The sequence below is a fragment of the Salmo salar genome, chromosome 12, assembly GCF_965601325.2.
Source record: "Salmo salar chromosome 12, fSalSal1, whole genome shotgun sequence".
Taxonomy (NCBI): domain Eukaryota; kingdom Metazoa; phylum Chordata; class Actinopteri; order Salmoniformes; family Salmonidae; genus Salmo; species Salmo salar.
The window spans coordinates 99,939,064-99,966,525 of NC_138302.1; the positions used below are offsets into that span (position 1 = coordinate 99,939,064).

At 47.3% G+C, this 27,462-nt stretch overlaps 1 protein-coding gene across 3 annotated transcripts in view; it reads right to left on the reverse strand.

Annotated features, from left to right (window-relative positions):
* Positions 1–2,405: 2,405 nt before the first annotated feature.
* LOC106566209 (poly(rC)-binding protein 2) overlaps positions 2,406–27,462 on the reverse strand; it is a 165,214-nt gene continuing 140,157 nt past the window's right edge. For 2 of the 3 annotated variants that reach the window (XM_082959516.1, XM_082959518.1), the window contains 5 exons: positions 24,090–24,131; positions 23,452–23,536; positions 18,520–18,575; positions 8,281–8,450; positions 2,406–4,965 (listed from right to left, as the gene is read on the reverse strand). In XM_082959516.1, the coding sequence (XP_082815642.1) occupies positions 4,536–4,965; positions 8,281–8,450; positions 18,520–18,575; positions 23,452–23,536; positions 24,090–24,131 (783 nt within the window). In that variant the 3' untranslated portion in view covers positions 2,406–4,535. The remainder of the gene's footprint in view (positions 4,966–8,280; positions 8,451–18,519; positions 18,576–23,451; positions 23,537–24,089; positions 24,132–27,462) is intronic. The other variant, XM_082959517.1, reaches the window with a different exon arrangement.

Genomic DNA, 27,462 nt, shown 5'->3' on the forward strand with positions numbered 1-27,462 from the left:
TGCTACTATTCTGTCAGTAGCATCTCAATGCTACTATTCTGTCAGTAGCATCTCAATGCTACTATTCTGTCAGTAGCATCTCAGTGCTACTATTCAGTCAGTAGCATCTCAGTGCTACTATTCAGTCAGTAGCATTTCAGTGCTACTATTCAGACAGTAGCATCTCAGTGCTACTATTCTGTCAGTAGCATTTCAGTGCTACTATTCTGTCAGTAGCATTTCAGTGCTACTATTCTGTCAGTAGCATCTCAGTGCTACTATTCTGTCAGTAGCATCGCAGTGCTACTATTCAGTCAGTAGCATCTCAATGCTACTATTCTGACAGTAGCATTTCAGTGCTACTATTCTGTCAGTTGCATCTCAGTGCTACTATTCAGACAGTAGCATCTCAGTGCTACTATTCAGACAGTAGCATCTCAATGCTACTATTCTGACAGTAGCATTTCAGTGCTACTATTCTGTCAGTTGCATCTCAGTGCTACTATTCAGACAGTAGCATCTCAGTGCTACTATTCTGTCAGTAGCATTTCAGTGCTACTCTGAGCTACACAGAAAAATTATTTGCTGAACCATCAAGCAATGTTTGGCATAGACATCAATTTAAATTGAACTCATGCAAATGGCCCACAGTGAGATACATTAGGAGAGAAGAGAGACACAAACAGTGGTGAGTCTGGGTTTTAACAACAACGTTCAATGGCACACTATGGGCCCTGGTCTAAAGTAGTGCACTACCCTATGGGCCCTGGTCTAAAGTAGTGCACTACCCTATGGGCCCTGGTCTAAAGTAGTGCACTACCCTATGGGCCCTGGTCTAAAGTAGTGCACTACCCTATGGGCCCTGATCAAAAGTAGTGCACTACCCTATGGGCCCTGGTCAAAAGTAGTGCACTACCCTATGGGCCCTGGTCAAAAGTAGTGCACTACCCTATGGGTCCTGGTCAAAAGTAGTGCACTACCCTATGGGTCCTGGTCTAAAGTAGTGCACTGTATAGGTTGCCATTTGGAACGTACACCATGAATGAGTGATTTTCAGGAAGTGGCCACAGTAAATTCCATACACCATGAATGAGTGATTTTCAGGAAGTGGCCACAGTAAATTCCATACACCATGAATGAGTGATTTTCAGGAAGTGGCCACAGTAAATTCCATACATCTTACATCATCTGGGTTTATAAAAATAAGTGAATTCATACAGTATATACGGCATATTTATAAAAACCAACGCAAACCGTCTCTATGCGAGAACCCCCCCCCCCCCAGTGAGCTAGTTATTATGAAGGAGCTATAGCTGAAGTAGGTGTACATATGCTGTCCTGTTGTCCTGTCCTGCTGTCCTCTTGTCCTGCTGTCTTGTCTGTCTCTATGTAGATACTCTACAGCTGTCCTGTCCTGCTGTCCTGTCCTGCTGTCCTGTTGTCCTGCTGTCCTGCTGTCCTGTTGTCCTGCTGTCCTGTTGTCCTGTCCTGTTGTCCTGCTGTCCTGTCCTGCTGTCTTGCTGTCCTGCTGTCCTGCTGTCCTGTCCTGCTGTCCTGTTGTCCTGCTGTCCTGTCCTGTTGTCCTGCTGTCCTGTCCTGCTGTCCTGTTGTCCTGTTGTCCTGCTGTCCTGTCCTGCTGTCCTGTTGTCCTGCTGTCCTGTCCTGTTGTCCTGTCCTGCTGTCCTGTCCTGTTGTCCTGCTGTCCTGTCCTGCTGTCCTGTTGTCCTGCTGTCCTGTTGTCCTGCTGTCCTGTTGTCCTGTTGTCCTGCTGTCCTGTCCTGTTGTCCTGTTGTCCTGCTGTCCTGTCCTGCTGTCCTGCTGTCCTGTCCTGCTGTCCTGTTGTCCTGCTGTCCTGTTGTCCTGCTGTCCTGTTGTCCTGTATGTCTATAGAGTCTGGTTATGTATGTCTATAGAGTCTGTAGTTATGTATGTCTATAGGATCTGTAGTTATGTATGTCTATAGTCTGTAGTTATGTATGTCTATAGAGTCTGTAGTCATGTATGTCTATAGTCTAGTTATGTATGTCTGTAGTTATGTATGTCTATACAGTCTGGTTATGTATGTCTATAGAGTCTGTAGTCATGTATGTCTATAGTCTGTAGTTATGTATGTCTATAGAGTCTGTAGTTATGTATGTCTATACAGTCTGGTTATGTATGTCTATAGAGTCTGTGGTTATGTATCGAGTCTGTAGAGATCCATTTTATTGTATTTTAACGTGTGTGTGTGTTTCAATGTGTGTGTGTTTGTGTATGTGTGCGTGTTTGTCCAAGCTAACATGCAGCATTAGTCTCACAAGAGTAGCTACCATGCATGGCATCTTAGTTTGACAGCTGGGGTGAGAAAATCATCTCTCATCCCTCAGACACGTCCTAACAGAGGTTTTGCTGTTTAAATCCCAGTAAGAAAGTTGGAAATACACAGCTTTTATCGTGTTAAATGTTTAATAATATTGACATATCAGTTGTGGAAACACAATTTCTCTATTCAACAAAAACATAATGTTGTTAAAATAAACAACAACCTTTAGTAGAAGATACCACTTCTGTGGTGAGAGACAGGAGGAAATACCATGTTAGAGTGGAGCTCGCGAGCAGTGTGGTCACCATGTTAGAGTGGAGCTCGCGAGCAGTGTGGTCACCATGTTAAAGAGGAGCTCGCGAGCAGTGTGGTCACCATGTTAAAGAGGAGCTCGCGAGCAGTCTGATCACCATGTTAGAGTGGCGCTCGCGAGCAGTCTGGTCACCATGTTAGAGTGGCGCTCGCGAGCAGTCTGGTCACCATGTTAAAGAGGAGCTCGCGAGCAGTCTGGTCACCATGTTAGAGTGGAGCTCGCGAGCAGTCTGGTCACCATGTTAGAGTGGAGCTCGCGAGCAGTGTGGTCACCATGTTAAAGAGGAGCTCGCGAGTAGTCTGGTCACCATGTTAGAGTGGAGCTCGCGAGCAGTCTGGTCACCATGTTAGAGTGGCGCTCGCGAGCAGTCTGGTCACCATGTTAGAGTGGCGCTCGCGAGCAGTCTGGTCACCATGTTAGAGTGGAGCTCGCGAGTAGTCTGGTCACCATGTTAGAGTGGAGCTCGCGAGCAGTCTGGTCACCATGTTAGAGTGGAGCTCGCGAGCAGTCTGATCACCATGTTAGAGTGGAGCTCGCGAGTAGTCTGGTCACCATGTTAGAGTGGAGCTCGCGAGCAGTCTGGTCACCATGTTAGAGTGGAGCTCGCGAGCAGTCTGGTCACCATGTTAAAGAGGAGCTCGCGAGCAGTCTGGTCACCATGTTAGAGTGGAGCTCGCGAGCAGTCTGGTCACCATGTTAGAGTGGAGCTCGCGACCAGTCTGGTCACCATGTTAGAGAGGAGCTCGCGAGCAGTCTGGTCACCATGTTAGAGTGGCCCTCGCGGGTGCAGTCTGGTCACCATGTTAGAGTGGAGCTCGCGAGTAGTCTGGTCACCATGTTAGAGTGTAGCTCGCGAGCAGTCTGGTCACCATGTTAAAGAGGAGCTCGCGAGCAGTCTGGTCACCATGTTAGAGTGGAGCTCGCGAGCAGTCTGGTCACCATGTTAGAGTGGAGCTCACGAGCAGTCTGGTCACCATGTTAGAGTGGAGCTCGCGAGCAGTCTGGTCACCATGTTAGAGTGGAGCTCGCGAGCAGTCTGGTCACCATGTTAGAGTTAAAACTCAGGACAGGATGAAATAACTCGTAGTCTTAGTAGTACTCGCTGCCATTCCCCTCCCCCCAAAATCTAACATTTTATCATAAAAGTAATACTCGGCATAATAAATAAAATAAATTAAACAACACATTTCAAATAAAATATTACCAAAAACTCACAAAAAAACAACGCAAAACGAGAGGTTAGATTTTTTTGTCTAGTCATTTTTTTAAACTTTTTTTTTTTTTTTTTACATCGTTCTTCAAAAAATTGAGGAGTTGAACACAGGAAGAAACCGAAACAGACATCATGTACTGTATAAAAGCTCATACGCACGTACAGTTGAGCATCACTCACCAGTGTTTTAATTTATAAACTCTTAGTGGGAATATTTCATTATTATCAATAATAAATCAATAATCAATAACAGCAGTACAGTAGAACGAAAGGAAGGTTAGAAGAAGATAAAAATGGAAGTTAGGAATAGTCTATGTGTGCATCCCAAATGCCACCCTATTCCCTATATAGCGCACTTCTTTCAACCTGAACCGTATGTGCTCTGGACTAAAGTAGTGCACCGTAAAGGAATTAGGTTGCCATTTGGGACGCAGACTATGGCTTAAATAGGTTTCCAAGACCTGACAACATAAATATAGCTATCTAAACGAGCCAATCAAACGTTCCTCCTAGTGGTTCACTATATAAAGGACAAAAAAAGCCTAAAAAACTAAATCAATCGAAAATGTCCAACTACAACCACATCATCAAGCAAGAAGAAAGAGAATGGAGGAGAACAAAAAAACCCTGCTATTTCCTTCCCTCCATTCTTTCCCCCTTTCTTTCTTGTCTCGTGGACGGAGGAGGTGAGAGCTGGAGGGATAGATGGAGGATGGAGACAGACGTCATCAGTACGGCGCAAACTTCTGTCTCTCTGGTTTCTTCCCGATCCCATTGGCGGAAGAAATCTTCGCCGTATAGATCTGAGCCTGGGCCTGGGCCTGAGCCTGAGCCTGAGCCTGGGCCTGGGCCTGGGCCTGGGCCTGGGCGGCGGCTGCATTGGCGGCAGGGTTGGATAAAGCCAGGTAGGGCATGGATTGGAGGGATTTCATGGATTGCATTCCGAGGAGGCTGGAGAGGGGGAGGGCCCCGTAGGGGTTGCCCATCATGGGGACTGCAGCGTGGGGGTGGGACATGCCGGGGCAGCCCATGGCAGCCAGGGTGGCAGCAGCAGCGGCTGAGGAGGAGGCGGGGGAGGGGGGTTGGGTGTAGGCCATGGTGAGGTCAGCAGAGGTCGACATGGAGGAAGACTGGGCGGTGGATTTGGCGGTCTCTAAACTGCACAGGGGGATAGGAGGAGGACGATAGGAGGTGGAGGGGTGGAGGGAGGGAAGGGAGGGTGGAGGGAGGGAGGGAGGGAGGGAGGGACGAGGAAAGGAGGAAAGGAGGGAAGGAGGAGTACCGGATGAAAACGGGTTAGAAGGTTAAATAAATAAAAGACATGTTAAAGAAAGTAAAAATTAAATAAATTAAATAAAAGGAGATAAAAAAATGTGTGTTTTGCTGGAGGTTGGCAACAGATTACTGGAAGGGGGTTCTTTAGGACTCTCATGTGGGGAGAGGGTGCTATAAGTCAGGGTGATGGCTTGGGTAGGGGCTTGGGTAAGGGAAACAAATAAGTTCAAAGTTCATTAGGAATTTCCTTATTATTGTAAGATTCGAATATACATATTGCATTTGTCAATATGTAATGAAATATATATATTGCATATTGCGAATGTATTGTCTGTGTGAATACAATTTCTAACTACTTACTAATATAGTGTAATTAGTAATATAGTGTAATTAGTAATATAGTGTAATTAGTAATATAGTGTAATAAGTAATACAGTGTAACTAGTAATACAGTGTAATTAGTAATATAGTGTAATAAGTAATACAGTGTAACTAGTAATACAGTGTAATTAGTAATATAGTGTAATTAGTAATATAGTGTAATTAGTAATATAGTGTAATAAGTAATATAGTGTAATTAGTAATATAGTGTAATAAGTAATATAGTGTAATTAGTAATATAGTGTAATTAGTAATAGAACATGTAGGATGTGTAATTCAGCATGGCTATAATATGTTTTTTAGGGTAGAAGAATGATGGAATGTTATGGTGTGACGTTCTGGCCCTACAGTCCAATGTTTTGCACTTCGTACTTATAGGGTATGTTCAAAATGTAGCACTTTAACCTGTCAGATGCAACACCTGGAAGAGAGACAGCGAGTGAACTGTAAACGCTCTAGTCGCTGTGCTGATCGGAGGCGAGAGGTCCTCAGAGAACAGTCACGCAATTGTATTTAATCAGTGTGTTAGCGCATCATTGTCATACTTGACAGTTTTAGTATCCTTAATGCAAATGTGTTGCAAGTGTCGTTTTCTAATAGTATGGGTTGTTGTAGTCTATCTCTCCAATACTCAGAAGTAAAACTCCTTTGTCCAAATGTGTAATCTGTGGAGATAAATGTGTAAAGATTCTCTCATGAAGCAGTAGGACTGAGTCTGGAGACATGAGTTTCTAGGGCCAGGGTTTTTTCCTGATCATGTGACCTGACCAGGGTTCTTTCCTGATCATGTGACCTGACCAGGGTTCTTTCCTGATCATGTGACCTGACCAGGGTTCTTTCCTGATCATGTGACCTGACCAGGGTTCTTTCCTGATCGTGTGACCTGACCAGGGTTCTTTCCTGATCATGTGACCTGACCAGGGTTCTTTCCTGATCGTGTGACCTGACCAGGGTTCTTTCCTGATCATGTGACCTGACCAGGGTTCTTTCCTGATCATGTGACCTGACCAGTGGAATAAAACAGGTGCCAGTACTTATTCTAATTTGACAGTATTGTTAAGTCATATTTTAGAGCCAATTCAATAAGGTGTTGGACTCAAACAGCGCTCTGTACCAGTGTGTACCGGCCCAATTCAAGCACTGCCAGGAAGTGGTCCAGTTGCTGGGGCTAAAAGATACTGTACACATCTTGTATCTTATTGTTTACATTGTTGTCCTGCTGGGTGGTGCTTTCTCTTACCAGGAGGAGGGAGAGGGAGGGGAGGTGCTTTCTCTTACCAGGAGGAGGGAGAGGGAGGAGAGGGGTGGTGCTTTCTCTTACCAGGAGGTGGGAGAGGAGGGGGGGTGCTTTCTCTTACCAGGAGGAGGGAGAGGAGGGGAGGGGAGGTGCTTTCTCTTACCAGGAGGTGGGAGAGGGAGGGGAGGTGCTTTCTCTTACCAGGAGGAGGGAGAGGGAGGGGAGGGGAGGTGCTTTCTCTTAGCAGGAGGTGGGAGAGGGAGGGGAGGTGCTTTCTCTTACCAGGAGGTGCTTTCTCTTACCAGGAGGTGGTAGAGGGAGGAGAGGGGAGGTGCTTTCTCTTACCAGGAGGTGGGAGAGGGAGGGGTGGTGCTTTCTCTTACCAGGAGGTGGGAGAGGGAGGGGAGGTGCTTTCTCTTACCAGGAGGTGGGAGAGGGAGGGGAGGTGCTTTCTCTTACCAGGAGGAGGGAGAGGGAGGGGAGGGGAGGTGCTTTCTCTTACCAGGAGGTGGGAGAGGGAGGGGTGGTGCTTTCTCTTACCAGGAGGTGGGAGAGGGAGGGGAGGTGCTTTCTCTTACCAGGAGGTGGGAGAGGGAGGGGAGGGGTGGTGCTTTCTCTTACCAGGAGGTGGGAGAGGGAGGGGAGGTGGCTTTCTCTTACCAGGAGGTGGGAGAGGGAGGGGAGGGGAGGTGCTTTCTCTTACCAGGAGGTGGGAGAGGGAGGGGAGGGGTGGTGCTTTCTCTTACCAGGAGGTGGGAGAGGGAGGGGAGGTGCTTTCTCTTACCAGGAGGTGGGAGAGGGAGGGGAGGGGAGGTGCTTTCTCTTACCAGGAGGTGCTTTCTCTTACCAGGAGGTGGTAGAGGGAGGAGAGGGGAGGTGCTTTCTCTTACCAGGAGGTGGGAGAGGGAGGGGTGGTGCTTTCTCTTACCAGGAGGTGGGAGAGGGAGGGGAGGTGCTTTCTCTTACCAGGAGGTGGGAGGGGAGGGGAGGTGCTTTCTCTTACCAGGAGGAGGGAGAGGGAGGGGAGGGGAGGTGCTTTCTCTTACCAGGAGGTGGGAGAGGAGGGGTGGTGCTTTCTCTTACCAGGAGGTGGGAGAGGGAGGGGAGGTGCTTTCTCTAACCAGGAGGTGGGAGAGGGAGGGGAGGGGAGGTGCTTTCTCTAACCAGGAGGTGGGAGAGGGAGAGGAGGGGTGGTGCTTTCTGTAACCAGGAGGTGGGAGAGGGAGGGGAGGGGAGGTGCTTTCTCTAACCAGGAGGTGGGAGAGGGAGGGGAGGGGTGGTGCTTTCTCTAACCAGGAGGTGGGAGAGGGAGGAGAGGGGAGGTGCTTTCTCTTACCAGGAGGTGGGAGAGGGAGGGGAGGTGCTTTCTCTTACCAGGAGGTGGGGGGGGGGGGGTGCTTTCTCTTACCAGGAGGAGGGAGAGGGAGAGGGAGGGGAGGTGCTTTCTCTTACCAGGAGGTGGTGTTGGGTAAAGTTAATGGAGATGGTTGTTCCCGTGATGGTGATGTCCCTCCCTCCCTCCCTCCCTCCCTCTCTACTCCTTGTGTGCTGTGCTCGGTGGTGGCAGAGAATTCTCTTACCAGGAGGTGATGAGGTATTGGGCCAGGTTGATAGAGATGGGGGTCCCTGTGATGGTGACGGCTCTATCACTGGTGCTGTCCAGCTGGCTACCAATCTTTATCTGAGCCCCTGACGCCTGGCGGATCTCATTGATCTTGGTTCCCTGACGCCCGATGATGGAGCCGATGAGCTGAAGGAGAGAGAGAGGAGAGAGAGAGGGGGGACGTGAGAATGTGGGAGGAGGCCTGTGTGTGTGTTTTGATCTTGGTTCCCTGATGCCCGATGATGATCAGGTCAATGATGGAGCCAAGGAGAGAGGGAAGAAACGAGGACGCTTCACCAGACACTTGACAGATCATGTCCTAACTCCAAAGGGAGTTAGTGTTGACCATACTAAATGTTCAGGGTACACTTGAACAACAGATGGCAATCTTAATGTGACTTCCCAGAATACAGTGCATTCGGGAAAGTATTCAAACACCTTGACTTTTTCCTAATTTTGTTACATTACAGCCTTATTCTAAAATTGATTACATTTTTTTTTTATCTCATCAATCTACACACAATACCCCATAATGACATCACAATACACCATAATGACATCACAATACCCCATAATGACATCACAATACCCCATAATGACATCACAATACACCATAATGACATCACAATACCCCATAATGACATCACAATACCCCATAATGACATCACAATACCCCATAATGACATCACAATACCCCATAATGACATCACAATACCCCATAATGACTTCACAATACCCCATAATGACAAAGCAATTTTCTTTTTCTTTTTTTGCAAATCTATTAAAAAAAAGAAACTGAAATATCACATTTACATAAGTATTCAGACCCTTTACTCAGGACTTTGTTGAAGCAGCTTTGGCAGTGATTACAGCCTCAAGTCTTCTTGGGTATGACGCTATACGCTTGGTACACCTGTATTTGGGGAGTTACTCCCATTCTTCTCTGCAGATCCTCTCAAGCTCTGTCAGGTTGGATGGGGAGCATTGCTGCACAGCTATTTTCAAGTCTCTCCAGATGTTCAATTGGGTTCAAGTCCGGGCTCTGGCTGGGCCACTCAAGGACATTCAGAGACTTGTCCCGAAGCCACTCCTGCATTGTCTTGGCTGTGTGCTTGGGGTCGTTGTCCTATTGGAAGGGGAACTTTCGCCCCAGTCTGAGGTCCTGAGTGCTCTGGAGCAGGTTTTCATCAAGGATCTCTCTGTACTTTGCTCTGTTCATCTTTCCCTCGATCCTGACTAGTCTCCCAGTCCCTGCTGCTGAAAAACATCCCCACAGCATGATGCTGCATCCACCATGCTTCACCGTAGTGATGGTGCGAGGTTTCCTCCAGACGTGACACTTGGCATTCAGGCCAAAGAGTTCAATCTTGATTTCATCAGATCAGAGAATCTTGTTTCTCATGGTCTGAGAGTCTTTAGGTGCCTTTTGGCTGTCTAAGCGGGCTGTCATGTGCCTTTTACTGAGGAGTGGCTTCCTCCTGGCCACTCCACCATAAAGGCCTGATTGGTGGAGTGCTACAGAGATGGTTGTCCTTCTGGAAGGTTCTCCCATCTCCACAGAGGAACTCTAGAGGTCTGTCAGTGACCATCGGGTTCTTGGTCACCTCCCTGACCAAGGCCCTTCTTCCCAGATTGCTCAGTTTGACAGGGCAGCAAGCTCTAGGATGAGTCTTGGTGGTTCCAAACTTCTTCCATTTAAGAATGACGGAGGCCACTGTGTTCTTGGCGAACCTTCAATGCTACAGACATTTTTTGGTACACTTCCCCAGATCTGTGCCTCGATGCAATCCTGTCTCAGAGCTCTACGGACAATTCCTTCGACCTCATGACTTGGTTTTTTGCTCTGACATGCACTGTCAGCTGTGAGACCTTATATACTCAGGTGTGTGCCTTTCCAAATCATGTCCAATCAATTGAATTTACCACAGGTGGACTACAATCAAGTTGTAGAAACATCTCAAGGATGATCGATGGAAACAGGATGCACCTGAGCTCAGTTTTGAGTCTCATAGCAAAGGGTCTGAATACTTATGTAAATAAGGTATTTCTGCTTTTTATTTTTAATAAATTAACAACATTTTCAAAAAAAACTGTTTTCGCTTTGTCATTATGGGGTATTGTGATGTCATTATGGGGTATTGTGATGTCATTATGGGGTATTGTGATGTCATTATGGGGTATTGTGTGTAGATTGCAGAGAATAGTATTTTTTTTTTTCACATCCATTTTAGAATAAGTCTGTAACGTAACAAAATGTGGAAAAAGTCAAGGGGTCTGAATACTTTCCGAAGGCACTGTACATGAGAAATAAATGTAAACGTTTGTGTATCATGGAAACATTGTCTTGAGCATGGTTTAAAAACAAACATGTACTCCCTCCAGTCCCACAGTTTGTCTCAGTGCAGAACAGATCTAACAAGGAAAAGCTACTAACCTTTAAAATCAGGGGTCAATTCCAATACCTTGCAAACCATACTGGTAGTCAATCTGTACACTACATCCTGCTACAGCCAACAGATCCCTCACCTATACCCATTGAAGGTAAGTGACTATTGATTTCTTACCACGGTAACTTCACAAGTGTATTTGCTTCTGGACATGAGTCACACAAGTGTTTCTGTTATAGTGGGTCAGACTAGTGTTTCTGTTATAGTGGGTACATTTTACATTTAAGTCATTTAGCAGACGCTCTTATCCAGAGTGAATACATACATTTCATGCATTTAAATTATTATTATTTGAATTTTTTTGTACTGGCCCCCCGTGGGAATCGAACCCACAACCCTGGCATTGCACACACCATGCTCTACCAACTGAGCCACACGGAAGGTATAATAGAAATGCAATCAGAAACAAACAGCAGAAATGTAAAACAAACCAACAACAACAAAACAGTCCACATCCTGTGGATGAAAACAGCTCGTTGATGAGAGGTCGAAGGAGAATGTCACAGATGGGCTAATGCAGCAGACGACCACACCGGGTTCCACTCCTGTCAGCTGAAAACAAGAAGAAGAAGAATCGCTCCAGTGGGCACGCCATCGCCAACACCGGACAATTGAGGAGTGTAAAAACATCGCCTGGTCCGATGAATCTTGGTTCCTGTTACGTCATTCTGATGGCAGAGTCAGGATTTGGCTTAAGCAGCATGAGTCCATGGCCCCATCCTGCCTGGTGTCAACGGTACAGGCTGGTGGTGTAATCGTGTGGGAAATTAGCAATTAAGCAACGTTTCTATGCCCCAAAGAATTCACACTGTTCTGGAGGCAAAGGGGGGTCCGGCCCGATACTAGATGGGTGTACCTAATAAACTGGTCACTGAGTGATTGTGGCCGACCTAATAAACTGGCCACTGAGTGATTGAAGCCAACAGGGTCATCCATCCATCAATGGGTATATTCCTCTGTAAACTGGTGATCTCTGTATACCCGTCGCAAGACCCACTGGTTGATGCTTATTTATAAAACCCTCTTAGGCCTCACTCCGCCCTATCTGAGATATCTACTGCAGCCCTCATCCTCCACATACAACCCCTGTTCTGCCAGTCACATTCTGTTAAAGGTCTCCAAAGCACACACACATTCCTGGGTCGCTCGTCTTCTCAGTTCGCTGCAGCTAGCGACTAGAACGAGCTGCACCAAACACTCAAACCGGACAGTTTTATCTCCAGCTCTTCATTCAAAGACTCAATCATGGACACTCTTACTGACAGTTGTGATGTTTCTGTGCCCAATAATACTTGTCAGGGGTGCACCGTGTGTGTCTGTGGTGCTACCGGTGTCTGTGTGTGCTCCAGGTGTCTGTGTGAGCTACCATGTTGTTGTCATGTTGTGTAGCTACCATGTTGTTGTCATGTTGTGTAGCCCGGGTCAGGGCGCGCCATGTTGTTGTCATGTTGTGTAGCTACCGGGCATGTTGTGCTGCTGCCATGTTGTGTCAGGGGCTACCAGGTGTCTGTGTGGCTCCAGGTGCTGTTGTGTAGCTACCGGGCATGTTGTGTGCTCCATGTTGTGCGGTGCTGCGCATGTTGTTGTCATGTTGTGTAGCTACCATGTTGTTGTCATGCTGTGCTGCTGCCATGTTGTTGTCATGTTGTGTTGCTACCATGTTGTTGTCATGTTGTGTTGCTACCACGCTGTGTTGTCATGTTGTGTTTCTACCATGTTGTTGTCATGTTGTGCTGCTGCCATGTTGTTGTCATGTTGTGTTGCTACCATGTTGTTGTCATGTTGTGTTTCTACCATGTTGTTGTCATGTTGTGTTGCTACCATGTTGTTGTCATGTTGTGTTGCTACCACGCTGTGTTGTCATATGTTGCTGCCTTGCTATGCTGTTGTCTTAGGTCTCTCTTTACGTAGTGTTGTCTTGTCTCTCTTGTCGTGATGTGTGTTTTGTCCTATATTTATTTTTATTGACATTTTTTTTAATCCCAGCCCCCATCGCCACAGGAGGCCTTTTTTGCCTTTTGGTAGGCCGTCAGTGTAAACAAGAATTTGTTCTTAACTGACTTGCCTAGTTAAATAAAGGTTAAATATATATATTTTTTAATAATCGCTAGTCTTGTTTGGAACAATATATCAGAGCTCTCAACTTAAACTACAATAGGTGCTGCAGCCTGACTCATCCTCCTGTCTCTGCTCTGGGATCGTCTAGTGTTCCTGTGGTCTGGGTCTAGTGTGGTAGTTTGGTTCTGCTGTGTCCTGTCTGTGTGTGTTCTCATCCTCCTGTCTCTGCTCTGGGATCGTCTAGTGTTCCTGTGGTCTGGGTCTAGTGTGGTAGTTTGGTTCTGCTGTGTCCTGTCTGTGTGTGTTCTCATCCTCCTGTCTCTGCTCTGGGATCGTCTAGTGTTCCTGTGGTCTGGGTCTAGTGTGGTAGTATGGTTCTGCTGTGTCCTGTCTGTGTGTGTTCTCATCCTCCTGTCTCTGCTCTGGGATCGTCTAGTGTTCCTGTGGTCTGGGTCTAGTGTGGTAGTATGGTTCTGCTGTGTCCTGTCTGTGTGTGTTCTCATCCTCCTGTCTCTGCTCTGGGATCGTCTAGTGTTCCTGTGGTCTGGGTCTAGTGTGGTAGTTTGGTTCTGCTGTGTCCTGTCTGTGTGTGTTCTCATCCTCCTGTCTCTGCTCTGGGATCGTCTAGTGTTCCTGTGGTCTGGGTCTAGTGTGGTAGTATGGTTCTGCTGTGTCCTGTCTGTGTGTGTTCTCAGGTCTGGTTATTCTCAGTGACAGCAGAGGGCATAGATAAGGGATACGGGATCTGTCAAAGATAGCCAAGCCCAGTGTCAGAGATCAGGGCCAGACCTGGGTTCAAGTACTATTCGAAATATTTCAAATACTTGTAGAGTTTGATCTGGTCTAACTGGAGTGATCTGGTCTGACTGGAGTCTAACTGGAGTGATCTAGTCTAACTGGAGTGATCTGGTCTAACTGGAGTGATCTGGTCTAACTGGAGTGATCTAGTCTAACTGGAGTGATCTGGTCTAACTGGAGTCTAACTGGAGTGATCTGGTCTAACTGGAGTCTAACTGGAGTGATCTAGTCTAACTGGAGTGATCTGGTCTGACTGGAGTGATCTGGTCTAACTGGAGTGATCTGGTCTAACTGGAGTCTAACTGGAGTGATCTGGTCTAACTGGAGTGATCTGGTCTAACTGGAGTGATCTGGTCTAACTGGAGTGATCTAGTCTAACTGGAGTGATCTAGTCTAACTGGAGTCTAACTGGAGTGATCTGGTCTAACTGGAGTCTAACTGGAGTGATCTAGTCTAACTGGAGTGATCTGGTCTGACTGGAGTGATCTGGTCTGACTGGAGTGATCTGGTCTGACTGGAGTGATCTGGTCTAACTGGAGTGATCTGGTCTGACTGGAGTGATCTGGTCTAACTGGAGTGATCTGGTCTAACTGGAGTGATCCTGTCTAACTGGAGTGATCTGGTCTAACTGGAGTGATCTGGTCTAACTGGAGTGATCTAGTCTAACTGGAGTGATCTAGTCTAACTGGAGTGATCTAGTCTAACTGGAGTGATCTGGTCTAACTGGAGTGATCTAGTCTAACTGGAGTGATCTAGTCTAACTGGAGTGATCTGGTCTAACTGGAGTGATCTGGTCTAACTGGAGTGATCTGGTCTAACTGGAGTGATCTGGTCTAACTGGAGTGCCAGCTGCCAGGTGAGTGAGACATTTGTACTTTTGCAACTACTTTATTGTTCTCATTGCGTCAGTAAAGCCCAGATATTTCACTATTTGAAATTACAAAAAAATGATTTGAAACAGTATTTCAACCCAGGTCTGAGAGGAAGCCCCGCTCAGTGTCAGTGTCAGGGCAGAGGCCCTTTGTGGAGAGGGGCCCTGATGTCAGGAGTTAGGCCCCTGATCCAGAGAGAGCCCTATGTCTCTGTGAGTGTGTCTCAAATTACACCCTATTCCATTTGTAGTGCACTACTTTTTATCAAGACCCATAGAGCTCTGGTCTAAAGTAGTGTACTATATAAGGAATAGGGTGCCATAGAGCTCTGGTCTAAAGTAGTGTACTATATAGGGAATAGGGTTCCATTTGGGATACAGAACTCCCTGTCATGTCTGAGGCCTGGACAGTGATGAAGTGACACCAACATGGACGTGTTGGCAGCTCGGCATGCTTAGCTAAAGGACAGACCTTCATTTCCTTTTGTTCTCCCCTCACTCGCTCTCCTCTCGGCGCTCTCCTCTCTCTCTCTGTCTCTCTCTGTCTCTCATCTGTCCTGTCTTTCTACCTCTCCTTTCGCCCTCTCCATCTCCCCTATCTCCCCCCTCTCTCTCTCTCTCTCTCTTCTTTTGTCACGAGTCACCTGCTCACCCAGTGTCTGATCTATCAACCCCTCTGTCCTTCTCCCATCCTCCTTCCTTCCTTCCCTCCCTCCCTCCTTCCTTCCTTCCCTCCTCTCCTCTCTCCCCTCCCTCCCCTCCTTCCTTCCTTCCCTCCATCCTTCCTTCCCTCCTCTCCTCTCTCCCCTCCCTCCCCTCCTTCCCCCACTGCAGTCTATTAATGGCCTGCTGATTATTTTGGGGGGACTAAGCTAAGTGCCCACAGACAAGTACCAGGTCCAAAGCACTTTGTCTGTCTGACTGTTAGCTCTCCAACTGTCCCCATATCACTGTACAGCACAGGACTCAGTTGATCTCATTCTGATGTTAAAGAAGCGGAAAACAACCAGGTTATTTTGGGTGGATTCCCTGCTGCCAGTTGTAATGTGAAACGGCTTATTATGTGGAGCTGGTGGACACACACACACACACACAGCCCCCCCCCCAGATAAAGCCCCTCCAGGCCCTCAGGAAATTCTCAGCAGCGTGTGCCTGTCGGGCTTATTGTCTCTCTCTGTCTCTCTCTCTCTCTCTCTCTCTCTCTTCTCTTTCCCTCTCTCCCATCTTATTCCTATTCATATTGTTCACCTTCCGATAGAAAGGGGGTTTTGTGGAAAGAATTTGAGTTGCGACCTTATCTAACACGATTAACAACTTTATCCATCAAGGTTTTGACGGATGTTAGAACATTGAATCTTTAATGCGAAAGGCCGTCTGTAACGGAAGACCACAGAAACACAATGACAGAATGCCAAACAATGGCTGCGTACCATCCCTCAAATCCATCTTCTGTTCTTTCAGTTTCTCTCAAAGTGTATTTGACGAGAGGATCCAAGGTCCCTTCCTCTGACTTCAATGAGCTTTGAGAGGAATTGAGGAACCAAGGACGGCCGAAAGCAAGGATTTGATAGCTAGAAACGTTTTCAGACACAGACGATATATTAACAATGTGGGACAAAAGTAACTGCGGTCTCCTTGTCTATATGAATATTCAGAGTCTCAATTACAATGACTTGAAACAAAGATCTGAAATCCACACCGTTCCTTTCATTAACGATAGACGTTTATCCTCATTCTCCCTGTCTTGATGTTTATCCTCATCCTCCCTGTCCTGACGTTTATCCTCATTCTCCCTGTCTTGACGTTTATCCTCACCCTCCCTGTCCTGACGTTTATCCTCATCCTCCCTGTCTTGACGTTTATCCTCATCCTCCCTGTCTTGACGTTTATCCTCATCCACCCTGTCTTGACGTTTATCCTCATCCACCCTGTCTTGACGTTTTTCCTCATTCTCCCTGTCTTGACGTTTTTCCTCATTCTCCCTGTCTTGACGTTTTTCCTCATTCTCCCTGCCCTGGCAGCGATCTAGGATGGATGACTAGGGTAAACTTCCGAACCATGCAGTCCTTCTCTTCTGACATGCAGGGACAGAAATAACAAAGGCCAGCATATCAGGGCACTTCTCCAGGAGTGTTGGGCGGTGATATCAGTGGCTGGTGGAATTTGTTTGGGAAGCCCCATGCTCTGGCTCTGTCTCATGTCTAAAGTATGTGTCCCCCCCCCCCCCCGCACTATGCCCTGCTACTTCCCCCACCTCTAGAGTCTACACTGTCTATGCTGGGCCATGCTGAGTTGGGCTGGGCAGGGGCAGGGGAGGGGCTTGGGAGGGGCTGGGGAGGGGCTGGGCCATACTGAGTTTGGCTGGGCTGAGCAGGGGAGGGGCTTGGGAGGGGCTGGGGAGGGGCTGGGCCATACTGAGTTGGGCTGGGCTGAACAGGGGAGGGCTGTCCTGTCCTGAGCTGAACAGGGGAGGGCTGTCCTGAGCTGGGCTGAACAGAGGAGGGCTGTCCTGAGCTGGGGTGGGCCGAGCTGGGGAGGGCTGTCCTGAGCTGGGGTGGGCCGAGCTGGGGAGGGCTGTCCTGGGCTGGGCTGAACAGGGGAGGGCTGTCCTGAGCTGGGCTGAACAGAGGAGGGCTGTCCTGAGCTGGGGTGGGCCGAGCTGGGGAGGGCTGTCCTGAGCTGGGGTGGGCCGAGCTGGGGAGGGCTGTCCTGGGCTGGGCTGAACAGAGGAGGGCTGTCCTGGGGTGGGCCGAGCTGGGGAGGGCTGTCCTGGGGTGAACAGAGGAGGGCTGTCCTGAGCTGGGGTGAACAGAGGAGGGCTGTCCTGAGCTGGGGTGAACAGAGGAGGGCTGTCCTGGGGTGAGCTGGGGAGGGCTGTCCTGGGCTGGGGTGAACAGAGGAGGGCTGTCCTGGGGTGAGCCGAGCTGGGGAGGGCTGTCCTGGGCTGGGGTGAACAGAGGAGGGCTGTCCTGGGGTGAGCTGGGGAGGGCTGTCCTGGGCTGGGGTGAACAGAGGAGGGCTGTCCTGGGCTGGGGTGAACAGAGGAGGGCTGTCCTGGGGTGAGCTGGGGAGGGCTGTCCTGGGCTGGGTGAGCTGTACTGTATTGTGTGGAAAGAGGAGGGCTGTCCTGGGCTGGGGTGAACAGAGGAGGGCTGTACTGTATTGTGTGGAAAGAGGAGGGCTGTCCTGGGCTGGGGTGAACAGAGGAGGGCTGTACTGTATTGTGTGGAAAGAGGAGGGCTGTCCTGGGCTGGGGTGAACAGAGGAGGGCTGTACTGTATTGTGTGGAAAGAGGAGGGCTGTCCTGGGCTGGGGTGAACAGAGGAGGGCTGTACTGTATTGTGTGGAAAGAGGAGGGCTGTCCTGGGCTGGGGTGAACAGAGGAGGGCTGTACTGTATTGTGTGGAAAGAGGAGGGCTGTCCTGGGCTGGGGTGAACAGAGGAGGGCTGTACTGTATTGTGTGGAAAGAGGGCTCAGTTGAAAGCCCTCTGGTTGCTTTATTTACTGCTCTGTTTTGACAGCACAGAGCCTTTCAATATGACAAGCATCATGACTGGATTTAGTTCAAACTCATAGAACTTCACTGAGACATACGGACGGAGGGACATGAAAGAAGGAGGGCGGGAGGGAGGGCAAGAGCGAGACAGAGAGATAACGAGAGAGAGAGAGAGAGAGAGAGCGAGAGAGAGAGAGACAGAGAGAGAGAGAGAGAGAGAGAGAGAGAGAGAGAGAGAGAGAGAGAGAGAGAGAGAGAGAGAGAGAGCGAGAGAGAGAGAGAGAGAGAGCGAGAGAGAGAGAGAGAGAGAGAGAGAGAGAGGAGAGAGAGAGAGAGAGAGAGAGGTGACATCGTTACGAAGTCATTTCAACACTCCAAGCCCAGTTGTACCCGCTGGGTTTAGAGGCAACATTGGAATGAATCCGAGAGCAGAGAACAGCTCTGGAATGATTAGTGGGCGGGTGTCTGACTGAATAATATTGTTCAGGATTGTTATGTGGCAATGTTTGTTACATAGCAGACAAAGTGCTGCTAGCTACACTTACGTCATTAGGAATGAGCAGTTCCTGTGATGTGGTCTGGGAATTGGACTCCATTCCTGCTGGGAGAAAAGAGAGGTAACTAAACCCTTGGGGAATAACACAGTGAAACATTATGTATTTCACAGTAAAAGCCCAATTATAACATGGGGAGTCACACAGTGAAACATTATGTATTTCACAGTAAAAGCCCAATTATAACAACGGGGAATTACACAGTAAAACATTATGCATTTCACAGTAAAAGCCCAATTATAACAACGGGGAATCACACAGTAAAACATTATGCATTTCACAGTAAAAGCCCAATTATAACAACGGGGAATCACACAGTAAAACATTATGCATTTCACAGTAAAAGTCCAATTATAACAACGGGGAATCACACAGTAAAACATTATGCATTTCACAGTAAAAGCCCAATTATAACAACGGGGAATCACACAGTAAAACATTATGCATTTCACAGTAAAAGCCCAATTATAACAACGGGGAATCACACAGTAAAACATTATGCATTTCACAGTAAAAGCCCAATTATAACATGGGGAGGCACACAGTAAAAAAAACACAAAATTATAACACCTCACAAACGCTATACGCTTTATGTTCTAGTGATCAATCTGCTGTTGGATACCATCACCTCTCTGAAACAGGTTCAGTGTAGAAGTTTAAAGAACTGGGATTGAATCCATATCACGAGTGCCTCAAAACTGTCTACCATCTCTACTCTACAGTCTCTAATGTCTCTACTTTACCGTTTCTACTCTCCTGTCTCTACTCTAATGTCTCTACTCTCCTGTTTCTACTCTCCTGTTTCTACTCTACCGTCTCTAATGTCTCTACTCTCCCGTCTCTACTCTCCTGTCTCTGCTCTCCTGTCTCTACTCTAATGTCTCTACTCTCCTGTTTCTACTCTACCGTCTCTAATGTCTCTACTCTCCCGTCTCTACTCTCCTGTTTCTACTCTCCTGTTTCTACTCTCCTGTTTCTACTCTACCGTCTCTAATGTCTCTACTTTACCGTTTCTACTCTCCTCTCTCTACTCTCCTCTCTCTACTCTAATGTCTCTACTCTCCTGTTTCTACTCTACCGTCTCTACTCTCCCGTCTCTACTCTCCTGTCTCTACTCTCCTGTCTCTACTCTCCTGTTTCTACTCTCCTGTCTCTACTCTCCTGTTTCTACTCTCCCGTCTCTACTCTACAGTCTCTAATGTCTCTACTCTCCTGTCTCTACTCTACCGTTTCTACTCTCCTGTCTCTACTCTCCTGTCTCTACTCTCCTGTCTCTACTCTCCTGTCTCTACTCTCCCGTCTCTACTCTCCTGTCTCTACTCTCCTGTCTCTACTCTACTCTCTCTACTCTCCTGTCTCTACTCTACCGTCTCTACACTCCTGTCTCTACTCTCCTCTCTCTACTCTCCTCTCTCTACTCTCCTGTCTCTACTCTCCTGTCTCTACTCTAACGTCTCTACTCTCCCGTCTCTAGTCTCCCGTCTCTAGTCTCCTGTCTCTAGTCTCGTCTCTACTCTCCTCTCTCTACTCTCCTGTTTCTACTCTCCTGTCTCTACTCTCCTGTCTCTACTCTCCTCTCTCTACTCTCCTCTCTCTACTCTCCTGTCTCTACTCTAACGTCTCTACTCTCCTGTCTCTAGTCTCTTGTCGCTACTCTCCCGTCTCTAGTCTCCTGTCTCTAGTCTCTTGTCTCTACTCTCCTCTCTCTACTCTCCTGTCTCTACTCTACCGTCTCTACTCTCCTGTTTCTACTCTCATCTCAGCAAGGATGGGATGTAGAGCTTAGCTTTCTAATAGACTATAACATTGATGATGAACTGATGAACTTTTTATCTACAACTTAATATAATCCCCCCATCCATAACACAGTGAGAATACTCTCTCCTCTTTCTTTCTCTCCTCTCCTCTTTCCTTCTCTCCCGCTTCCTCTCCTCTCCATCTCTCTCTCCTCTCCTCTTTCCTTCTCTCCCGCTTCCTCTCCATCTCTCTCTCCTCTCCTCTTTCCTTCTCTCCCGCTTCCTCTCCATCTCTCTCTCCTCTCCATCTCTCTCTCCTCTCCTCTTTCCTTCTCTCCCGCTTCCTCTCCTCTCCATCTCTCTCTCCTCTCCTCTTTCTTTCTTTCTCTCCCGCTTCCTCTCCATCTCTCTCTCCTCTCCTCTCCTCTTTCTTTCTCTCCTCTCCTCTTTCTTTCTTTCTCTCCCGCTTCCTCTCCTCTCCATCTCCCTCTGCCTCCTCTCCTCTTTCTTCTCTCTCTTCCATGTATCTCTCCATCTCCCCTCCTTTCCTCTCATCGCGTCTCCTCTCATTAATTTTTCCTCTCCATCTCTTCTCTCCTCTCTCCTATTTTCTCTGTTCCTGTTTTAGCAGAAGACAGAATAAATCATTGTGTTCCTATTATGCATTTGAAAGCTTGTGAAGAATTGCAATAATGCATTTAAAGCATGTAAATAAACCCCATTATGAATTTAAAGCGTATAAACAAACACGTCAATTAGGCACTCTTTCTACAGTGAAGTATTCATTTGTTTAGCCTTCTGTTGAGTCACTAGACTACACAACAAGCTACTGTAGCCTTCTGTTGAGTCACTAGACTACACAACAAGCTACTGTAGCCTTCTGTTGAGTCAGCAGACTACACAACAAGCTACTGTAGCCTTCTGTTGAGTCACTAGACTACACAACAAGCTACTGTAGCCTTCTGTTGAGTCAGCAGACTACACAACAAGCTACTGTAGCCTTCTGTTGAGTCAGCAGACTACACAACAAGCTACTGTAGCCTTCTGTTGAGTCAGCAGACTACACAACAAGCTACTGTTTAGCCTTCTGTTGAGTCAGCAGACTACACAACAAGCTACTGTAGCCTTCTGTTGAGTCAGCAGACTACACAACAAGCTACTGTATAGCCTTCTGTTGAGTCACTAGACTACACAACAAGCTACTGTTTCACCTTCTGTTGAGTCACTAGACTACACAACAAGCTACTGTTTCACCTTCTGTTGAGTCACTAGACTACACAACAAGCTACTGTATAGCCTTCTGTTGAGTCACTAGACTACACAACAAGCTACTGTTTAGCCTTCTGTTGAGTCACTAGACTACACAACAAGCTACTGTAGCCTTCTGTTGAGTCAGCAGACTACACAACAAGCTACTGTTTCACCTTCTGTTGAGTCACTAGACTACACAACAAGCTACTGTTTCACCTTCTGTTGAGTCACTAGACTACACAACAAGCTACTGTTTCACCTTCTGTTGAGTCACTAGACTACACAACAAGCTACTGTTTCACCTTCTGTTGAGTCACTAGACTACACAACAAGCTACTGTAGCCTTCTGTTGAGTCAGCAGACTACACAACAAGCTACTGTTTCACCTTCTGTTGAGTCACTAGACTACACAACAAGCTACTGTTTAGCCTTCTGTTGAGTCAGCAGACTACACAACAAGCTACTGTAGCCTTCTGTTGAGTCAGCAGACTACACAACAAGCTACTGTAGCCTTCTGTTGAGTCAGCAGACTACACAACAAGCTACTGTTTAGCCTTCTGTTGAGTCACTAGACTACACAACAAGCTACTGTATAGCCTTCTGTTGAGTCACTAGACTACACAACAAGCTACTGTTTAGCCTTCTGTTGAGTCACTAGACTACACAACAAGCTACTGTAGCCTTCTGTTGAGTCAGCAGACTACACAACAAGCTACTGTTTCACCTTCTGTTGAGTCACTAGACTACACAACAAGCTACTGTTTCAGCAGACTACACAACAAGCTACTGTTTAGCCTTCTGTTGAGTCACTAGACTACACAACAAGCTACTGTAGCCTTCTGTTGAGTCAGCAGACTACACAACAAGCTACTGTTTAGCCTTCTGTTGAGTCACTAGACTACACAACAAGCTACTGTAGCCTTCTGTTGAGTCAGCAGACTACACAACAAGCTACTGTTTAGCCTTCTGTTGAGTCAGCAGACTACACAACAAGCTACTGTTTAGCCTTCTGTTGAGTCACTAGACTACACAACAAGCTACTGTAGCCTTCTGTTGAGTCACTAGACTACACAACAAGCTACTGTTTAGCCTTCTGTTGAGTCACTAGACTACACAACAAGCTACTGTTTAGCCTTCTGTTGAGTCAGCAGACTACACAACAAGCTACTGTTTAGCCTTCTGTTGAGTCAGCAGACTACACAACAAGCTACTGTTTAGCCTTCTGTTGAGTCAGCAGACTACACAACAAGCTACTGTTTCGCCTTCTGTTGAGTCACTAGACTACACAACAAGCTACTGTTTAGCCTTCTGTTGAGTCACTAGACTACACAACAAGCTACTGTATAGCCTTCTGTTGAGTCAGCAGACTACACAACAAGCTACTGTAGCCTTCTGTTGAGTCAGCAGACTACACAACAAGCTACTGTAGCCTTCTGTTGAGTCAGCAGACTACACAACAAGCTACTGTTTAGCCTTCTGTTGAGTCACTAGACTACACAACAAGCTACTGTATAGCCTTCTGTTGAGTCACTAGACTACACAACAAGCTACTGTATAGCCTTCTGTTGAGTCAGCAGACTACACAACAAGCTACTGTATAGCCTTCTGTTGAGTCACTAGACTACACAACAAGCTACTGTATAGCCTTCTGTTGAGTCAGCAGACTACACAACAAGCTACTGTATAGCCTTCTGTTGAGTCACTAGACTACACAACAAGCTACTGTTTCACCTTCTGTTGAGTCACTAGACTACACTATTCATTTCAATAGATCTTTGTTGTGCTTCTACAGTGCTGACTGACTGATTCATACGTTCATGATTCATCAATACATATGTACATTATGACGAGGAGATCATCTGGCGGAGAGCAGGGAATGAGGAAATACAGCTTCCTCATCTATTGACCGAAGAAAGCCCCCCCCCCTCATACGTACCAGGCATGACAGAGTTGGCTTGCTGCTGGCTCATCTGGGCGGCCAGGCCTTGCTGCTGCATCGACAACTGGTGAAGCTTGGCCAACTGAATCACAGACAGGAGGGAGACAGACAGGCGGGCGGGCGGGCAGAGAGAGCGAGAGACAAGAGGACAGATGGGTAGGTAGACAGTCAGACAAACAGAGAGACAGAGAGACAGAGAGACAGGCAGGCAGGCAGGCAGGCAGGCAGGCAGGCAGGCAGGCAGGCAGGCAGGCAGACAGACAGACAGACAGACAGACAGACAGACAGACAGACAGACAGACAGACAGACAGACAGACAGACAGACAGACAGACAGACAGACAGACAGGCGGGCGGGCGGGCAGAGAGAGCGAGAGACAGGAAGACAGATGGGTAGGTTTTACAGTCAAACAGACAGACAGACGGGCAAAGAGAGAGACAGAGTGACACACAGTGACACAGAGACAGATGGTTTGGGTAAAAACGGAAGAAATAACACACAGCAGTCATGAATACGATACAGAATTAACCTTGACTAGGAAACATTTTACAGTTCAGAATTAACCTTGACTAGTAAACGTTTTAGAGTTAATTTACTAATTTCAGCATATTTCACAGCGTGATAACTGTACGTACCTCTGAATGTGGAATGCCATATTGGTTCTGTACAGCGTACATCTGAAACGAGGAAGAACAAGAAATGTTTCAGAAAAATGTAATCAATTCCTATTCTCTCCATCGCGGTTTACTTCACCAGATATAGTGCCATTGAGATCAAAAGAGCAATTTTTCAAGGGAGACGTTGGTAGCCTCTCAGAGAGGTTTAGAAATAACACTTCAAATCCACTATCAGCATCAAAGACAACAGTTCAATGACACGGCTGCTGAGGGAGAGAGAGAGAAAGGGAGTGTGTGTGTGTGTGTCTGTGTGTGTGTGTGTGTGTGTGTGTGTGTGTGTGTGTGTGTGTGTGTCCGCGCTCGTTGTTCTCACCAGCCTCCTTATATAAGACTTATATCAGGATTTTAACCACTTTTGCAGCAGAAACCCTAGCAGGTCTGACTGTTGAAATTACACCCAATACAGGAACGTAGAGTTGATGCAGCGTTCTGCTGTTCAGGCTAATAGGAGGAAGTGGTTTAATGTACCAGGAAGTAAGGATACAAATGCAACTCCTCTACTAAAGGTGAGAGGGAGCCCTGGGGCTTTAGATGAGGCTCTACGTGTGTGTGTGTGTGTGTGTGTGTGTGTGTGTGTGTGTGTGTGTGTGTGTGTGTGTGTGTGTGTGTGTGTGTGTGTGTGTGTGTGTGTGTGTGTGTGTGTGTGTGTGTGTGTGTGTGTGTGTGTGTGTGAGACTGCTGGGGGAGTTACTTTTTTACTTTACCATTTCGGTAACACCTCATGATACGATTATAACCTGTCATTATATGGTCATAATACCTCATGATACGATTATAACCTTTCATTATATGGTCATAACACCTCATGATACGATTATAACCTGTCATTATATGGTCATAATACCTCATGATACGATTATAACCTGTCATTATATGGTCATAATACCTCATTATACGATTATAACCTGTCATTATATGGTCATAATACCTCATGATACGATTATAACCTGTCATTATATGGTCATAACACCTCATGATACGATTATAACCTGTCATTATATGGTCATAATACCTCATGATACGATTATAACCTGTCATTATATGGTCATAACACCTCATGACACGATTATAACCTTTCATTATATGGTCATAATACCTCATGATACGATTATAACCTGTCATCATATGGTCATAACACCTCATGATACGATTATAACCTGTCATTATATGGTCATAATACCTCATGATACGATTATAACCTTTCATTATATGGTCATGACACGATTATAACCTGTCATTATATGGTCATAACACCTCATGATACGATTATAACCTGTCATTATATGGTCATAATACCTCATGACACGATTAGAACCTTTCATTATATGGTCATGACACGATTATAACCTGTCATTATATGGTCATAACATCTCATGACACGATTATAACCTGTCATTATATGGTCATAACACGTTATGACTCTCCCCTCCCCCTTCCCCTCTCCCATAACCACTTAACGCTGTTACCCCAACCTTCCCCCTCTCCTCTCCCCCTTCCCCCTCTCCTCTCCCCCTTCCCCCTCTCCCCTCCCCCTTCCCCCTAACCACTTAACGCTATGTTACTTCAACCTTCCCCCTCTCCCCCTTCCCCCTCTCCTCTCCCCCTTCCCCCTCTCCCCCTTCCCCCTCTCCTCTCCTCTCCCATAACCACTTAACGCTATGTTACTTCAACCTTCCCCCTCTCCCCCTTCCCCCTCTCCCCCTTCCCCCTCTCCTCTCCCCCTTCCCCCTCTCCCCCTTCCCCCTCTCCTCTCCCATAACCACTTAACGCTATGTTACTTCAACCTTTCCCCTCTCCTCTCCCCCTTCCCCCTCTCCCCTTCCCCCTCTCCTCTCCTCTCCCCCTTCCCCCTCTCCCCTTCCCCCTCTCCTCTCCTCTCCCCCTTCCCCCTCTCCTCTCCCCCTTCCCCCTCTCCTCTCCCATAACCACTTAACGCTATGTTACTTCAACCTTTCCCCTCTCCTCTCCCCCTTCCCCCTCTCCCCCTTCCCCCTCTCCTCTCCCATAACCACTTAACGCTATGTTACTTCAACCTTCCCCCTCTCCTCTCCCCCTTCCCCCTCTCCTCTCCCCCTTCCCCCTCTCCTCTCCCATAACCACTTAATGCTATGTTACTTCAACCTTCCCCCTCTCCTCTCCCCCTTCCCCCTCTCCTCTCCCCCTTCCCCCTCTCCCCCTTCCCCCTTCCCCCTCTCCCCCTTCCCCCTCTCCTCTCCCCCTTCCCCCTCTCCTCTCCCCTTCCCCCTCTCCTCTCCCATAACCACTTAATGCTATGTTACTTCAACCTTCCCCCTCTCCTCCCGCCCTTCCCCCTCTCCTCTCCCCCTTCCCCCTCTCCTCTCCCCCTTCCCCCTCTCCTCCCGCCCTTCCCCCTCTCCTCTCCCATAACCACTTAATGCTATGTTACTTCAACCTTCCCCCTCTCCTCTCCCCCTTCCCCCTCTCCTCTCCCATAACCACTTAACGCTATGTTACTTCAACCTTTCCCCTCTCCTCTCCCCCTTCCCCCTCTCCTCTCCCCCTTCCCCCTCTCCTCTCCCCCTTCCCCCTCTCCTCCCGCCCTTCCCCCTCTCCTCTCCCATAACCACTTAATGCTATGTTACTTCAACCTTCCCCCTCTCCTCTCCCCCTTCCCCCTCTCCTCTCCCATAACCACTTAACGCTATCTTACTTCAACCTTCACTCCCCCTTTTTGGTTCGGTAGGTTTCTCAATTTCTTTCTTAGGTTTTGGCATTCTTCATCAAACCATTTGTCGTTGTTGTTCATTTTCTTCAGTTTTCTGTTTTACATTTTTAGATTTGATAGGGAAGCTGAGAGGTTAGATATAATGTTTAGGTTTTCTACTGCCAGGTTTACACCTTCACTATTACAGTGGAACGTTTTGTCCAGGAAGTTGTCTTAAAGGGATTGAGAATTTGTTGTTGCCTAATTGTTTTCTGTTAGGTTTCCACACTACTTTCCTTCCATCTATAGCATTTCTTAATATCATGATTGATCATAGCTCTGTTCAAGTAGAGTGTGATTTTGCTGTGGTCTGATAGGGGTGTCAGTGGGTTGACTGTGAACGCTCTGAGAGACTCTGGGTTGAGGTCAGTGATATTGGCTTAGCAGAGGAACTGGCTTTACGTTATCATTGACGCCCCACACACACTCTTGGCTGGCTGGGTGACAGAAGTAGTAGCTTTGAGTTTCACCCAGTGATCACTTACAACGGCCTGGTCACAAGTGTGTCTCAATTCAATTCAAGGGTTTTATTGGCATGGGGAAACATATGTTAACATTGCCAAAGCTAGTGAAGTAGATCATTTCACCAAAGTGAAATAAACAATA